The sequence below is a fragment of the Oncorhynchus nerka genome, unplaced genomic scaffold, assembly GCF_034236695.1.
Source record: "Oncorhynchus nerka isolate Pitt River unplaced genomic scaffold, Oner_Uvic_2.0 unplaced_scaffold_1024, whole genome shotgun sequence".
Taxonomy (NCBI): Eukaryota; Metazoa; Chordata; class Actinopteri; order Salmoniformes; family Salmonidae; genus Oncorhynchus; species Oncorhynchus nerka.
This window is the reverse complement of record NW_027040278.1, coordinates 159586-177528: the sequence shown is the minus strand read 5'-3', so window position 1 is coordinate 177528 and position 17943 is coordinate 159586. Positions and strand designations below refer to the sequence as shown.

Sequence of the window (17943 nt, the reverse complement as noted above, 5' to 3'; positions counted from 1 at the left end):
AGCACACAAGTGATTGCAGAGTCTGCTTAACAAATCACAACTGGATTGATGCTAATATTCATGATATATTCTGCCAGGTAGGAACAGACTACTTTGTAGTTAACGTTTAATTGACAAGGTTTGTGGGAAAGCTTTTTCATCAACCAGAAGACGGTTGTCATTAGCATCATCGCTAACAGCTACACGTAGTGGTAGACTGCACTCAGACAGGGGCATTTCCTGGCTGTTTAATCTTCAAAAGGTTGAAGGGAAATACAAATCACATAGGCAAATTTAACGACAATTTTGAGGCAGAGAGTTCAGAATAACTATAACAAAAAATGAATACAAATTATACCAGGGCACTTTAGAGACTGGAAGGGTAAAGGGGCATGTGCTCTACACAGGTAGAGACATATCTGTCCATGTTGCCTTTTGCAAAGTGGGCACTGCTTCATGTGGCAACACCACCACTCACCTAAATAGCCCACATGCCGCTGAGTGAGAAGTTTTTAAAATTGTTTTTGGGCAGAATTATGTGAGGTGTTGTTAGTGATGAGCCTCGGTCCATTTAGCTCGGAATATGCCACCCTCGTCAATCTGTCACCTAATCCTGCCTAATGGGCAGGTCAGCCCTGGAGGAAAGTATTGGCTGTAAGAAGTAAGAGAACATAACATCTGGTTGTTTTTAAATGACTTCTTTTGACATTGCTTTATTTTTGTTCCGATCTGTGTTGCTCACTCCAGTCAGCAGATGGCGATGTGAGTTTTTCAGGTGATGCTTCTTGCGTGACGTATAATCTAGTGGACGGAACAGGAGGCTTCTTCAACAGAGACAAAAGGCTTCCGTTTCAACCAATGCGGTGGTTTGCTAGCGAACATAGATCCGGAGCATTTAAGCTCTTTACACTAATCTTCTGTATATTAATCTTAGTGTTTGGAACACAATTCTGTTTACGCATCTACTTGTTAATTTAAACGTAGTTTGCTTCTTAAATTAGCGAATGTGTTAACTTGATACTGCACAAGGCTAATCGCCCGGAGCATGAGGTCACGAAACTAGACGGAGAAAGATCTGGTGAAAGGAGAGGAAGAAGCTTTCAGAATGGAAGAGGAGGCTATCATATTGAAACAAGAGGATGATATTACAGGGAAAGAGGAAGATGGGAAAGAGGTTGTCAGAGTGGAACATGAGGAGGTAGAACCTTTCAGAATCAAAAAGGATGAAGATCCCGTAACATTGAAGAAGGAGAATATAGTGAAAGAAGAGGAAGAACCTTTCAGAATCAAAAATGAGGAAGATGCCGTAACATTGAAGGAGGAGAATGTAGTGAAAGAAGAGGAAGAACCTTTTGGAGTAAAAGAGGAAGAGGAGGATATCTCAATAAAAGAGGAGGAAGATGTTTTAGGAGTGAAAAAGGAGGAGGAGTCAGAATATCCGATTACCATCAGTGAGTACTGTCTTAAAAACAGGGGCACAAACGATGCAATTGTTGAACTAATGTGGTTTTAAATGGGGGATTCTACTGAAGTTCTACACTTGAATATGTTGTTCAGTACTGCCATTGGTACATATTTTTTAAATGAGATGTATTTTATTCTCCATGTGGTCTATATTAAAGCTCACTTCATCTTGTATAACAGGATTCTACAATCCAATTCTGGTGCATCATTTCTACATAAAATATCAAAGGGATGTAAAAGCCAACCATTTCATGGAATGACCCTTTTACATTTGCATCACAAACAGTATTTTTTAAAGGCATAAATTTAAGCCCTTTTTAGACATATTAATGTCTCTGGTAAGACCCTATGATCACAATAGAAGATCATAGGTTGACTGTCTGTTTGATGTTGTCATTCACACAGGAGAGAGACATGACGATCCTGGATCCTCTGGGGAGCCTCAACAACATCCTGATGCTGACGAGGCAGAGAAGAGTCTCCAGATCAGAACACCAGATGGTACAGCTTGGTCTGGTCCAGCATACAGCTTGCTCTATCTGGGTCTGGGCAGTGTTTCTGTAAAGCAGTTTATGACAACAGTGACATCAGCATCCATAATGATATGTGTCTGTGTCCCCTCTTTATGGTTACCAGGACAACGCTAGCCCTTCCTCCCTCCCGGAGTCCCCGTTTCGTGCCTCTCCCGGTAGCACCTTACTGCTGGGTATGAAGAGGTTGTCTGTGCTGCTGGTGGACTGCAGGAAAACAACGGCGCTGAGTGGAACTGTGAGAGGAGGAGAAGAGAAGAAAGGATCAGATTTGACTCATCAAAGTAAGTGCTGTAATTTAGTTTGAACAAATTAAATAGATCTGCCCACTGGAATCTGTTAGCAGGACAACCAGCAGAGCTCTGTTTGTTGACAGGAAGATAGACTGGTATCTGTTAGCAGGACAACCAGCAGAGCTCTGTTTGTTGACAGGAAGATAGACTGGTATATTTCCACCACAGTAGACAGTTTTGTTAGTTGACATGTAAAACCTTGATGAAAGTTTGCTTTAGAGAGAAACCAATAGACCATATAAAACATTGATGAAAGTTAGCTTTAGAGAGAAACCAATAGACCATATAAAACCTTGATGAAAGTTCGCTTTAGAGAGAAACCAATAGACCATATAAAACCTTGATGAAAGTTTGCTTTAGAGAGAAAGCTTCAAGATGATCTGATGTAAGGTGCATGTTTTACAAAAACCTTTTCCATAAAACATGATGGATGTTACATTGCCTGTCCCAGTCAACCCCCTATCTTTATTAGACTGTAGAACAAGAACTTGTCGGCCCTGCATTAAGGACCAAATTGTGATAAATAGAAATGTTTACCAGTTCCATTTAAGGACCAAACAACTGACAGCTGTGACAAATAAATTTCAAAATAGTTGTCAAGAGATTTTCATTGTACTGATTCCATGGCACATGGTTTATGAATTGACACGCAAAATGATGCCGGATTCAAAGCTTCAATTATTATACAAAATTCTTGCAACCAATATAATGTTATATATGGGGATACAATCTTCCCAGCTCTGCAGATTTTGCTGCGAGGAGGCAGTCATTAGATAATTTATTTTGGTACTGTCCATATGTAGCTCGTTGTTGGTCACAGGTCCAGGAATCGCTGAAGAATTGCAACATTTACCTAGAACTAACGCTGCAGATGGCAATACTGGGTGATTTGAAAAGTCCTATTCAATCAATCAATAATATTATAATTATTTTAACAAAAATGTTTATCTTTAATTTACAATCTGTAGAAGAAAGGATCAGATTTGACTCATCAAAGTAAGTGCTGTAATTTAGTTTGAACAAATTAAATAGATCTGCCCACTGGTATCTGTTACCAGGACAACCAGCAGAGTTCTGTTTGGTGACAGGAAGATAGACTGGTGTCTGTTACCAGGACAACCAGCAGAGTTCTGTTTGTTGACAGGAAGATAGACTCGTGTCTGTTACCAGGACAACCAGCAGAGTTCTGTTTGTTGACAGGAAGATAGACTGGTGTATATGGATGTTATGAATATCATAACACTGAAAAAGGATTCTGCCAATGAAAAGAGAGAAACCAATAGACCATATAAAACCTTGATGAAAGTTAGCTTTGGAGAGAAAGTTTCAATGATCCAATGTAAGGTGCTTACATTTACATTACATTTAAGTCATTTAGCAGACGCTCTTATCCAGAGCGACTTAGAAGTTGGTGCATTCACCTTATGACTTCCAGTGGAACAGCCACTTTACAATAGTGCATCTAAATCTTTTAAGGGGGGGTGAGAAGGATTACTTTATCCTATCCTAGGTATTCCTTAAAGAGGTGGGGTTTCAGGTGTCTCCGGAAGGTGGTGATTGACTCCGCTGTCCTGGCGTCGTGAGGGAGTTTGTTCCACCATTGGGGGCCAGAGCAGCGAACAGTTTTGACTGGGCTGAGCGGGAACTGTACTTCCTCAGTGGTAGGGAGGCGAGCAGGCCAGAGGTGGATGAACGCAGTGCCCTTGTTTGGGTGTAGGGCCTGATCAGAGCCTGGAGGTACTGAGGTGCCGTTCCCCTCACAGCTCCGTAGGCAAGCACCATGGTCTTGTAGCGGATGCGAGCTTCAACTGGAAGCCAGTGGAGAGAGCGGAGGAGCGGGGTGACGTGAGAGAACTTGGGAAGGTTGAGCACCAGACGGGCTGCGGCGTTCTGGATGAGTTGTAGGGGTTTAATGGCACAGGCAGGGAGCCCAGCCAACAGCGAGTTGCAGTAATCCAGACGGGAGATGACAAGTGCCTGGATTAGGACCTGCGCCGCTTCCTGTGTGAGGCAGGGTCGTACTCTGCGGATGTTGTAGAGCATGAACCTACAGGAACGGGCCACCGCCTTGATGTTATTTGAGAAGGACAGGGTGTTGTCCAGGATCACGCCAAGGTTCTTAGCGCTCTGGGAGGACACAATGGAGTTGTCAACCGTGATGGCGAGATCATGGAACGGGCAGTCCTTCCCCGGGAGGAAGAGCAGCTCCGTCTTGCCGAGGTTCAGCTTGAGGTGGTGATCCGTCATCCACACTGATATGTCTACCAGACATGCAGAGATGCGATTCGCCACCTGGTCATCAGAAGGGGGAAAGGAGAAGATTAATTGTGTGTCGTCTGCATAGCAATGATAGGAGAGACCATGTGAGGTTATGACAGAGCCAAGTGACTTGGTGTATAGCGAGAATAGGAGAGGGCCTAGAACAGAGCCCTGGGGGACACCAGTGGTGAGAGCACGTGGTGAGGAGACAGATTCTCGCCACGCCACCTGGTAGGAGCGACCTGTCAGGTAGGACGCAATCCAAGCGTGGGCCACGCCGGAGATGCCCAACTCGGAGAGGGTGGAGAGGAGGATCTGATGGTTCACAGTATCGAAGGCAGCCGATAGGTCTAGATGGATGAGAGCAGAGGAGAGAGAGTTGGCTTTAGCAGTGCGGAGCGCCTCCGTGATACAGAGAAGAGCAGTCTCAGTTGAATGACTAGTCTTGAAACCTGACTGATTTGGATCAAGAAGGTCATTCTGAGAGAGATAGCGGGAGAGCTGGCCAAGGACGGCACGTTCAAGAGTTTTGGAGAGAAAAGAAAGAAGGGATACTGGTCTGTAGTTGTTGACATCGGAGGGATCGAGTGTAGGTTTTTTCAGAAGGGGTGCAACTCTCGCTCTCTTGAAGACGGAAGGGACGTAGCCAGCGGTCAGGGATGAGTTGATGAGCGAGGTGAGGTAAGGGAGAAGGTCTCCGGAAATGGTCTGGAGAAGAGAGGAGGGGATAGGGTCAAGCGGGCAGGTTGTTGGGCGGCCGGCCGTCACAAGACGCGAGATTTCATCTGGAGAGAGAGGGGAGAAAGAGGTCAGAGCACAGGGTAGGGCAGTGTGAGCAGAACCAGCGGTGTCGTTTGACTTAGCAAACGAGGATCGGATGTCGTCGACCTTCTTTTCAAAATGGTTGACGAAGTCATCTGCAGAGAGGGAGGAGGGGGGGAGGAGGATTCAGGAGGGAGGAGAAGTTGGCAAAGAGCTTCCTAGGGTTAGAGGCAGATGCTTGGAATTTAGAGTGGTAGAAAGTGGCTTTAGCAGCAGAGACAGAGGAGGAAAATGTAGAGAGGAGGGAGTGAAAGGATGCCAGGTCCGCAGGGAGGCGAGTTTTCCTCCATTTCCGCTCGGCTGCCCGGAGCCCTGTTTTACAAAAACTTTTCCTTAAAACATTATGGAAGTTACATTGCCTGTCCCAGTCAACCCCCCTATCTTTAAAAGACTGTAGAACAGGCAAACTAAACTCAAGACTTTGGTAATTAATTAACTAATACTGGAGGAAAACTGTGATCAGGCTGCCCACTCAAGCAAAAGCTTCAAACTGTAACCAGTGCCGGCAACCTTGTTCAGGTTATCAATCAACCTACCAGGGTAGTGACAAACAGTAGAGGAATGAAATCATCAACATGGTTTGATCATATATTTACTAATGCTGCAGAAATGGGTTTTAAAGCAGTATCCAGATCCATCAGATGTAGTGATCACAATATAGTAGCCATGTCTAGGAAAACCACCGTTCCAAAGGCTGTGCCTAATATTGTGTATAAGAGGTCATACATTTTTTTGTAGTGATTCCTATGTTGTTGATGTAAATAATATTTGTTGGTCCGTGGTGTGTAATGATGAGGAACCAGACACTGCCCGTGACACATTTGAAACTGCTTATCCCAGTTACTAATAAGCATGCACCCATTAAGAAAATGACTGTAAAAACTGTTAAATCCACGTGAATTGATGAGGAATTTTAAAAATGGTATGATGAAGAGGGAGGCAAAAGAGATGGCATATAGGTCTGGCTGAATAACTGATTGGCAAACCTATTGCAAATTGAGAAATCATGTGCCTAAACTGAATAAAAAGAAGAAAGTACACAATGAAACAAAGATAAAATACATGAAGAATGATTGTAAAAATCTTTGGAGCATCTTCAATGAAATTTTGCGCAAATAAAATCTATTTGACCAGATACAATGCTATTTTACAGTAAACAAATATAGACTTTTAGCTTATAGGGAAGTTCATTCAGCAAGCACAGCACTTGCAAATGACTGATTGGCTGAGAGAAATTCATGATAAAAATATTGTTGGGGCTGTTTTGTTAGACTTCAGTGCAGCTTTTGGTATTATCGATCATAGTCTGCTGCTGAAAAAACGTATGGCTTTACACCCCCCTGCTATATTGTGGATAAAGAGTTTTTCTTTTAAAATGTAACCTTTATTTAACTAGGCAAGTCAGTTAAGAACAAATTCTTTTTTTCAATTACGGCCTAGGACTGCCTTGTTCAGGGGCAGAACGACAGAGTTTTTTACCTTGTCAACTCGGGGGATTCGATCCAGCAATCTTTCGGTTACTGGCCTACCGCTCTAACCACTAGGCTACCTGCCGCCCCAGAGCTACAAAATCAAGTTTGAATCAGGAATTCCCCAGGGCAGCTGTTTGGCACCTACTTTTTTCTATCTTTTCCAACAACATGCCAGTGACATTTGAGTAAAGCCAGTGAGTCTATGTATGCGGATGACTCAACACTGTACACGTCAGCTACTACAGCAACTGAAATTACTGCAACACTTCACGGGCTGGGTGTCACTACAGGTTAAGTTACATGGCCTACTATGCTAATTCTGTAGCGGTATTGTTAGAGGGGGCTAAAGAAATATTTTGTTGGTGCGCCAGGCAGGTATTAACCCTAGTTATTAAAGTTAGTTATTACCTATTATAACATTATTATTTTTTAAATATTATTCAAACCGAAAGGATGAGAGTAGAATAGATAGAGTAGCGCTTCCAGACACATTCTAAACATGATGGAGACTTAAAGGAGGACTGTAGCATCTAATGATGAAGCATTATGGATTCTTAAAGGAGGACTGTAGCATCTAATGATGAAACATTATGGAGTCTTAAAGGAGCCTTGTAGCATCTAATGATGAAACATTATGGAGTCTTAAACTTTAATTTGTGGTATTGCACTTGTGAATGCATGAAAGTTAAATATTTCTAATTTTTAAAAAAATATATTTTGCACTCTGCAATTTAACCGGATGTTGTCGAAATGTTCCGCTAGCGGAATCCCTAGCCATAACAGGTGTTAATGTGTTTGAACCAATCAGTTGTGTTGTGACAAGGTAGGGGTGGCATACAGAAGATAACCCTATTGGGTAAAAGACGAAGTCCATATGGTGTCAACAACAGCTCAAATAAGCAAAGAGAAACAACAGTCCAACATTACTTTAAGGACCACCACAAGAATGGAAGATCCAGAGTTACTTCTGATGCATAAGTTCATTAGAGTTACCAGCCTTAGAAATTGCAGCCCAAATAATTGCTTCACAAAGTTCAAGAAACAGACACATCTCAACATCATCGGTTCAGAGGAGACTGCGTGAATCAGGCCTTCATGGTCGAATTGCTGCAAGGAAACCACTACTAAAGGACACCAATAAGAAGAAGAGACTTGCTTGGGCCAAGAAACACGAGCAATGGACATTAGACTGGTGGATATCTGTCCTTGGGTCTGATGAGTCCAAATTTGAGATTTTTTGATCTGAGCGTCATGTCTTTGTGAGACGAGGAGTAGATGAACAGATTATCTCTGCACGTGTGGTTCCCAGCGTGAAGCATGGAGGAGGAGATGTGATGGTGTGCGGGTGCTTTGCTGTTGACAATGTCATTGATTTATTTATTCAAGTCACACTTAACCAGCATGGCTTCCACAGCATTCTACAGCTTTATGCCATCCCATCTGGTTTGGGCTTAGTCCCACTGTCATTTGTTTTTCAACAGGACAATGACCCAACACACCTCCAGGCTGTGTAAGAGCTATTTGATCAAGAAGGAGAGTGATGTAGTGCTGCATCAGATGACCTGGCCTACACAATCCCCAGACACAATCCCCACGTTTTTTATTTTATCTTGTTTATTTTTTTGGTCCACATTTCCAGAGATGGAAGTAATTTTTACTGTACTTTTTGGTACCTTTGAATCTAATGTATTGTATCAAGATGGTTTGGGATGAGTTGGATCGCAGAGGTGAAGGGAAAGCGGCCTACAAGTTCTCAGCATATGTGGGAACGCCTACAAGACTGTTGGAAAAGGATTCCAGGTGAAGCTGTTTGAGAGAAAGCAAGGGTGGCAACTTTTGAAGAATAAAATATATATTTTGATTTAACACTTGTGGTTACTACATGATTCCATGTGTTTTTTAATCATTTTGATGTCTTTATTATTCTACAATGTAGAAAATAGTAAAAATAAAGAAACCCTTGAATGAGTAGGTGAGTCCAACCTTTTGACTGGTACTGTACATTAAATTTCCTAACAGCTCCAGTGGACATTCCTGCAATCAGCATGCCAATTGCCCGCTCCCTCAGAGATCTGTGGCATTGTGTTGTGTGACAAAACTGCACATTTGAGTGACCTTTTATTATCCCCAGGACAAGGTGCACCTGTGTAATAACCAAGCTGTTCAATCAGCTTCTTGATATGCCACACCTGTCAGGTGGATGGATTATCTTGGCAAAGAATAAATGTTGACTAACAGTGATGCTCATGAAACATCCAACACTTTACATGTTGCGTTTATATTTTTGTTTTTTGTTGTTACTATAAGGAACATTTACCCAAAATATGACATCAGCGATAATCAAAATGTTGAAAATCTGTGAATGTCTAAATAAGAAATTGGTCCATTTAAACAGCAATGTGTCGAACCCTTTCAACAACGGGGAGATGTTACTGATGTGCTTTGTATCTTCGACGTAAAAACAAGTTTTGGACTTCCACACAAAATTACTTCTTTAGTTATTTTATGTTTAAGGAAGTGTGTAGGTCACATTCTGTATCATACAGCTATGAATGTTATATATTTAGAACCACCTGTTCAATTGGAATCCAGCGACGTCTGTGTCTTCAGTGTCCTAGAACTGTCCAGGTTTTTGTGTTCTGACTTGTACAACAGGATGAATAAAATAAGTAATGGAAACATATCAGTAATTACCAGGAAGCTCTACATTTGTTTTAAAATCACACTAAGATTGTTAAAACTGGCCTCGGGTTATTGAGAGATCTGATTTAGGATTTACCCTCGTAGCAAGGTTGTTTTATCATGTGGTTTCATTCGGGTCTATATTTAAAAATAACACTGTCTTTGGCAGGAGAAAGGCCAGACTCGGAGGAACCAAATCCAGGGACGTCCAAACTAGCAAGACGACACCAGTGCTTCCACTGTAGAAAGGGTTGTAACCGGTTATGGGACCTGAAACAACATGAGGAAATGCACACAGGGGAGAAGCCTTACCACTGTTCCCAGTGTGGAAAGATGTTTCACCAGAAAGCACACCTGAAAGCTCATGAGAGAATACACACAGGAGAGAAGCCTTACCACTGCTCCCAATGTGGAAAGTGTTTCAACCAGTCGGGGTGCTGAAACTACATGAGAGAATACACACTGGAGAGAAGCCAGTAAAATGGATTCAATTGGGAGGTTTTCCTCATGAATCTGCACAACAACACCCTATAATGACGAAGCAAAAATAGGATTAGAAATGTATGCAAATGCATTTTAAAATTAAAACTGAAATATCACATTTAAATAAGTATTCAGAACCTTTACTCAGTGCTTTGTTGAAGCACCTTTGGCAGTGATTGTAGCCTCAAGCCTCCTTGGGTATGACACTACAATCTTGGCACACCTGTATTTGCGGAGTTTCTCCCATTCTTCTCTGCAGATCCTCTCAAGATCTGTCAGGGTGGATGGGGAGCGTCGCTGTGCAGCTATTTTCAGGATTTCTTCAGAGTTGTTCGGTCGGGTTAAAATCCGGGCTCTGGCTGGGCCACTCAAGGACAATCAGACTTGTCCCAAAGCCACTTCTATGTTGTCTTCGCTGTGTGCTTAGGGTCGTTGTCCTGTTGGAAGGTGAACCTTTGCCCCAGTCTGAGGTCCTGAGTGCTCTTGAGCAGGTTTTCATCAATTATCTCTCTGTACTTTGCTCCGTTCATCTTTCCCTCGATCCTGACTAGTCTCCCAGTCCCTGCCGCTGAAAAACATCCCCACACCATGATGCTGCCACCACCACTCTTCACCGTAGGGATGGTGCCAGGTTTCCTCCAGACCTGACGCTTGGCATTCAGGCCAAAGAGTTTAATCTTGGTTTCATCAGATCAGAGACTCACGTCTGTAGCCATCAATTGCTTTGAAAAGCTGGTCATGGCTCACACCCAACCATTATCCAAGAAACCCTGGACCCACTCTAATTTGCATACCGCCCCAACAGATCCACAAATGATGCAATCTCTATTGCACTCAACACTGCCCTTTCACATCTGGACAAAAGGAATACCTATGTACAGTCGTGGCCAAACTTTTTGAGAATGATACAAATATTAATTTTCACAAAGTGTGCTGCCTCCGTTTGTATGACGGCAATTTGAAGATACTCCAGAATCTTATGAAGAGGGATCAGATGAATTGCAATTAATTGCAAAGTCCCTCTTTGCCATTCAAATGAACTGAATCCCCCAAAAACTTTTCCACTGCATTTCAGCCCTGCCACAAAAGGACCAGCTGACATCATGTCAGTGATTCTCTCGTTAACACAGGTGTGAGTGTTGACGAGGACAAAGCTGGAGATCACTCTGTCATGCTGATTGAGTTCGAATTTTGTATTTTGTATTTAATTTTTTACCTTTATTTAACTAGTTAAGAACAAATTCTTCCAGAATAACAGACTGGAAGCTTCAAAGGGAGGGTGGTACTTGGAATCATTGTTCTTCCTCTGTCAACGATGGTTACCTGCAAGGAAACACGTGCCGTCATCATTGCTTTGCAGGCAAGGATATTGCGGCCAGTAAGATTTGACCTAAATCAACCATTTATCAGATCATCAAGAACTTCAAGGAGAGCGGTTCAATTGTTGTGAAGAAGGCTTCAGGGTGCCCAAGAAAGTCCAGCAAGCTCCAGGACCGGCTCCTAAAGTTGATTCAGCTGCGGGATTGGGGCACCATCAGTACAGAGCTTGCTCAGGAATGGCAGCAGGCAGGTGTGAGGGCAGCAGGCAGGTGTGAGTGCATCTGCACGCACAGTGAGGCAAAGACTTTTGGAGGATGGCCTGTTGTCAAGAAGGGCAGCAAAGAAGCCACTTCTCTCCAGGAAAAATATCAGGGACAGACTGATATTTTGCGAAAGGTACAGGGATTGGACTGCTGAGGACTGGGGTAAAGTCATTTTCTCTCATGAATCCCATTTCTGATTGTTTGGGGCATCCGGAAAAAAGCTTGTCTGGAGAAGACAAGGTGAGCGCTACCATCAGTCCTGTGTCATGTCAACAGTAAAGCATCCTGAGACCATTCAAGTGTGGGGTTGCTTCTCAGCCAAGGGAGTGGGCTCACTCACAATTTTTACTCAGAACACAGCCATGAATAAAGAATGGTACCAACACATCCTCCGAGAGCAACTTCTCCCAACCATCCAGGAACAGTTTGGTGATGAACAATGGCTTTTCCAGCATGATGGAGCACCTTGCCATAAGGCAAAAGTGATATCTAAGTGGCTCGGGGAACAAAACATCAATATTTTGGGTCCAGGGTCAGGAAACTCCCCAGACCTTAATCCCATTGAGCATTGGTGTTCAATCCTCAAGAGGCAGGTGGACAAACAAAAACCCACAAATTCTGACAAACTCCAAGCATTGATTATGCAAGAATGGGCTGCCATCAGTCAGGATGTGGCCCAGAAGTTACTTGACAGCATGCCAGGGTGGATTGCAGAGGTCTTGAAAAAGAAGGGTCAACACTGCAAATATTGACTCTTTGCATCAACTTCATGTAATTGTCAATAAAAGTGTTTGACACTTATGAAATGCTTGTAATTATACTTCACTATTCCATAGTAACATCTGACAAAAATATCTAAAGACACTGAAGCAGCAAACTTTGTGGAAATTAATATTTGTGTCATTCTCAAAACTTGTGGCCATGACTGTAGAGACGGCAGGTGGTTAGAAAATTGTGCCAGTAACCGTAAAGTTGCTAGATCGAATCTCTGAGCTAACAAGGTAAAAATCTGTCTTTCTACCCGTCAACATGGCAGTTATGTTACGGCTTCTAGGAATGTTGGGTGGAGGAGTCAAGCGCAGAGAGCAGGTTAGTTCCGAACGTGGATCTTTATTCCAAAGACAGCGAAAACGGACATGTAAAACACAAGGGCCCATGAAACAACCCGTCCAAACAAACAGGACTAAACTGTCTGGAAAAATAGAGACCACAAAATAAACCAACACCATAAAACAGAGAACAAGCCCACACAATAGCCAGCGGGCCTAGTGCCCTTAAATAGCCTACAAACAAAACTAAACTCAAAACAGGTGTTACCAATTAGACCCAAATAACAGAAACAAAAAGGAAAGGGAATCGATGGCAGCTAGTAGGTGTCGTGGAGGATCGTTTCAAAATATAACACTTACAAGAACTTGTGAATTCAATATAGGCTTTTAATACAAACATATCAGAAGCCTAGATGGTTCGCGGAACACACACCTTCCCAGAGATCTCTCTTTATACACACACAGTATATGAGTCCATTCCACATGTTAATGGAGTTACTTCCCTCTGGTCATCGGCCACCATTATCTTTCAGTCCAGACTTCCTCCGTGTTCAAACTAATAACGCCTGTATCCGCTCTTCATTAGATTACAATGGTGGCAGGACCCTCGTGTCCTAAAATTAATATATGTCTATCTTACCCTAAGCACTTATGTCCTTTACCCTAAGCACTTATGTCCTTTACCCTAAGCACTTATGTCCTTTACCCTAAGCACTTATGTCCTTTACCCTAAGCACTTATGTCCTTTACCCTAAGCACTTATGTCCTTTACCCTAAGCACTTATGTTTGTTCCTCTCTATCTAATCTTTATAATGGTGTTCTGCTCTTTCCATAATAGATCATGTATTTAAGTGTCACCTCCTCCTCTTTGCCCTAAGCCCTTATGCACAGTAAAGCACATATGGCTTCGACCATCACACTTATGTCTGTTTAATCTCTGAATTCCTGTCCGCTTTCTGTTTGTGGTCTAATGTACACCTGTCTTTGCTCAATACTGTCATATCTGTCTCTATATGTAACAATAACTACAACACCTCCACATTGACTCTGTACTGGTACCTCCTGTATATAGCCTCCACATTGATTCTGTACTGGTACCCCTGTATATAGCCTCCACATTGACTCTGTACTGGTACCCCCTGTATATAGCCTCCACATTGACTCTGTACTGGTATCTCCTGTATATAGCCTCCACATTAACTCTGTACTGGTACCTCCTATATATAGCCTCCACATTGACTCTGTACTGGTACCCCCTGTATATAGCCTCCACATTGATTCTGTACTGGTACCCCCTGTATATAGCCTCCACATTGACTCTGTACTGGTACCCCCTGTATATAGCCTCCACATTGACTCTGTACTGGTACCCCCTGTATATAGCCTCCACATTGATTCTGTACTGGTACCCCCTGTATATAGCCTCCACATTGATTCTGTACTGGTACCCCCTGTATATAGCCTCCACATTGACTCTGTACTGGTACCCCCTGTATATAGCCTCCACTATGACTCTCTGTCGGTACCCCCTGTATATAGCCTCCACATTGACTCTGTACTGGTACCTCCTGTATATAGCCTCCACATTGACTCTGTACTGGTACCCCTGTATATAGCCTCCACATTGACTCTGTACTGGTACCTCCTGTATATAGCCTCCACATTGACTCTGTACCAGTACATTCCAGTATATAGCCTCCACATGGACTCTGTACTGGTACCTCCTGTATATAGCCTCCACATTGACTATGTACTGGTACCCCCTGTATATAGCTTCCACATTGACTCTGTACAGGTACCTCCTGTATATAGCCTCCACATTGACTCTGTACTGGTACCCCCTGTATATAGCCTCCACATTGACTCTGTACTGGTACCCCTTGTATATAGCCTCCACATTGACTCTGTGCCAGTACCCCTGTATATGGCCTCCACATTGACTCTGTACTGGTACCTCCTGTATATAGCCTCCACATTGACTATGTACTGGTACCCGACTCTGTACAGGTCACAACTTGCAGGCTTGTTTTCGAGTTGCTGTGCGTTTTGTTGCCAACCTATTTTGCCTATTTTGCTACCTGACAACTTTACGGTTTTCACTTTTTAATTACCGTTCATATATTTATTTATTTTTTCCTCAACTTTTTCACCCCGGACGCTTTATCTGGACACGATTCGTCAGGACCTCCAACAGCCGAAGCTAAGTAGTAACATTAACATGATGCCTTCTAATTGCAGCCGCTGTGCTCGCCTTTCGGCGAGGATAGCTGTACTGCAAGCCCAGCTTCAGACGCAATCGTTAGGCAAGGGTAATTTTAGTGTAGGAAAGGATGAAACAGCGTCTGTGCCACCAGTAAGTACAGATAGTAGTATAAATCCCCTGGCACAGTCCCCGCAGCCGGACAATTTTCTCACGGTTTCTGGAAGGAAATGCTGTAGGAACGCTCAACCGGTGTCGCTCATTCAGCCGACAGAAACTTTCAACCGGTTTTCCCCATTAAGCAGCGGGTCGGTGTCAGAGGCCGAGTCTTCTCTGGTCTCTACTCCTCCCGTTACGGGGTCTGAGACGCCGAAGCTTCCCACCATTAGCTCTGACAAATTGAAAACTCTAGTCATTGGCGACTCCATTACCCGCAGTATTAGACTTAAAGCGAATCATCCAGCGATCATACACTGTTTACCCGGGGCAGGGCTACCGACGTTAAGGCTAATCTGAAGATGGTGCTGGCTAAAGCTAAAACTGGCGAGTGTAGAGAGTATAGAGATATTGTTATCCACGTCGGCACCAACGATGTTAGGATGAAACAGTCAGAGATCACCAAGCGCAACATAGCTTCTGCGTGCATATCAGCTAGAAAGATGTGTCGGCATCGAGTAATTGTCTCTGGCCCCCTCCCAGTTAGGGGGAGTGATGAGCTCTACAGCAGAGTCTCACAACTCAATCGCTGGTTGAAAACTGTTTTCTGCCCCTCCCAAAGATAGAATTTGTAGATAATTGGCCCTCTTTCTGGGACTCACCCACAAACAGGACCAAGCCTGACCTGCTGAGGAGTGACGGACTCCATCCTAGCTGGAGGGGTGCTCTCATCTTATCTACCAACATAGACAGGGCTCTAACTCCTCTAGCTCCACAATGAAATAGGGTGCAGGCCAGGCAGCAGGCTATTAGCCAGCCTGCCAGCATAGTGGAGTCTGCCACTAGCACAGTCAGTGTAGTCAGCTCAGCTATCACCATTGAGACCGTGTCTGTGCCTCGACCTAGGTTGGGCAAAACTAAACATGGCGGTGTTCGCCTTAGCAATCTCACTAGGATAAAGACCACCTCCATTCCTGTCATTACTGAAAGAGATCATGATACCTCACTTCTCAAAATAGGGCTACTTAATGTTAGATCCCTTACTTCAAAGGCAATTATAGTCAATGAACTAATCACTGATCATAATCTTGATGTGATTGGCCTGACTGAAACATGGCTTAAGCCTGATGAATTTACTGTGTTAAATGAGGCCTCACCTCCTGGCTACACTAGTGAGCATATCCCCGTGCATCCCGCAAAGGCGGAGGTGTTGCTAACATTTACGATAGCAAATTTCAATTTACAAAAAAAAAAAAAAGACGTTTTCGTCTTTTGAGCTTCTAGTCATGAAATCTATGCAGCCTACTCAATCACTTTTTATAGCTACTGTTTACAGGCCTCCTGGGCCATATACAGCGTTTCTCACTGAGTTCCCTGAATTCCTATCGGACCTTGTAGTCATTGCAGATAATATTCTAATCTTTGGTGACTTTAATATTCACATGGAAAAGTCCACAGACCCACTCCAAAAGGCTTTCGGAGCCATCATCGACTCAGTGGGTTTTGTCCAACATGTCTCTGGACCCACTCACTGTCACAGTCATACGCTGGACCTAGTTTTGTCCCATGGAATAAATGTTGTGGATCTTAATGTTTTTCCTCATAATCCTGGACTATCGGACCACCATTTTATTACGTTTGCAATTGCAACAAATAATCTGCTCAGACCCCAACCAAGGAACATCAAAAGTTGTGCTATAAATTCACAGACAACACAAAGATTCCTTGATGCCCTTCCAGACTCCCTCTGCCTACCCAAGGACGCCAGAGGACAAAAATCCGTTAACCACCTAACTGAGTATCTCAATTTAACCTTGCGCAATACCCTAGATGCAGTTGCACCCCTAAAAACTAAAAAAATGTCTCATAAGAAACTAGCTCCCTGGTACACAGAAAATACCCGAGCTCTGAAGCAAGCTTCCAGAAAATTGGAACGGAAATGGCGCCACACCAAACTGGAAGTCTTCCGACTAGCTTGGAAGGACGGTACCGTGCAGTACCGAAGAGCCCTTACTGCTGCTCGATCATCCTATTTTTCTAACTTAATTGAGGAAAATAAGAACAATCCGAAATTCCTTTTTGATACTGTCGCAAAGCTAACTAAAAAGCAGCATTCCCAAGAGAGGATGACTTTCACTTTAGCAGTGATAAATTCATGAACTTCTTTGAGGAAAAGATTATGATTATTAGAAAGCAAATTACGGACTCCTCTTTAAACCTGCGTATTCCTCCAAACCTCAGTTGTCCTGAGTCTGCACAACTCTGCCAGGACCTAGGATCAAGAGAGACGCTCAAGTCTTTTAGTACTATATCTCTTGACACAATGATGAAAATAATCATGGCCTCTAAACCTTCAAGCTGCATACTGGACCCTATTCCAACTAAACTACTGAAAGAGCTGCTTCCTGTGCTTGGCCCTCCTATGTTGAACATAATAAACGGCTCTCTATCCACTGGATGTGTACCAAACTCACTAAAAGTGGCAGTAATAAAGCCTCTCTTGAAAAAGCCAAACCTTGACCCAGAAAATATAAAAACTATCGGCCTATATCGAATCTTCCATTCCTCTCAAAAATTTTAGAGAAGGCTGTTGCGCAGCAACTCACTGCCTTCCTGAAGACAAACAATGTATACGAAATGCTTCAGTCTGGTTTTAGACCCCATCATAGCACTGAGACGGCACTTGTGAAGGTGGTAAATGACATTTTAATGGCAACGGACCGAGGCTCTGCATCTGTCCTCGTGCTCCTAGACCTTAGTGCTGCTTTTGATACCATCGATCACCACATTCTTTTGGAGAGATTGGAAACCCAAATTGGTCTACACGGACATGTTCTGGCCTGGTTTAGATCTTATCTGTCGGAAAGATATCAGTTTGTCTCTGTGAATGGTTTGTCCTCTGACAAATCAACTGTAAATTTCGGTGTTCCTCAAGGTTCTGTTTTAGGACCACTATTGTTTTCACTATAT

General features: G+C 43.3%; 1 protein-coding gene across 1 annotated transcript; it reads left to right on the top strand.

Moving 5' to 3' along the window:
- The first annotated feature begins 276 nt into the window (after positions 1-276).
- On the top strand, positions 277-14517 carry LOC135570214 (zinc finger protein 135-like). Its single transcript, XM_065016329.1, has 4 exons — positions 277-1430; positions 1849-1944; positions 2080-2257; positions 9671-14517. The coding sequence occupies exons 2-4, from the start codon at positions 1858-1860 to the stop codon at positions 9940-9942; spliced, it is 537 nt and encodes a 178-aa protein (XP_064872401.1). The 5' UTR covers positions 277-1430; positions 1849-1857; the 3' UTR covers positions 9943-14517.
- The last annotated feature ends 3426 nt before the right edge of the window (positions 14518-17943 follow it).

Coding starts and splice junctions, on each gene's coding strand:
- LOC135570214 (XM_065016329.1), top strand. CDS start 1,858: ATGACGATCCTGGATCCTCTGGGGAGCCTCAACAACATCCTGATGCTG. Junction 1,945..2,079: donor CCAGATCAGAACACCAGATG/GTACAGCTTGGT, acceptor TATGGTTACCAG/GACAACGCTAGCCCTTCCTC. Junction 2,258..9,670: donor ATCAGATTTGACTCATCAAA/GTAAGTGCTGTA, acceptor TGTCTTTGGCAG/GAGAAAGGCCAGACTCGGAG.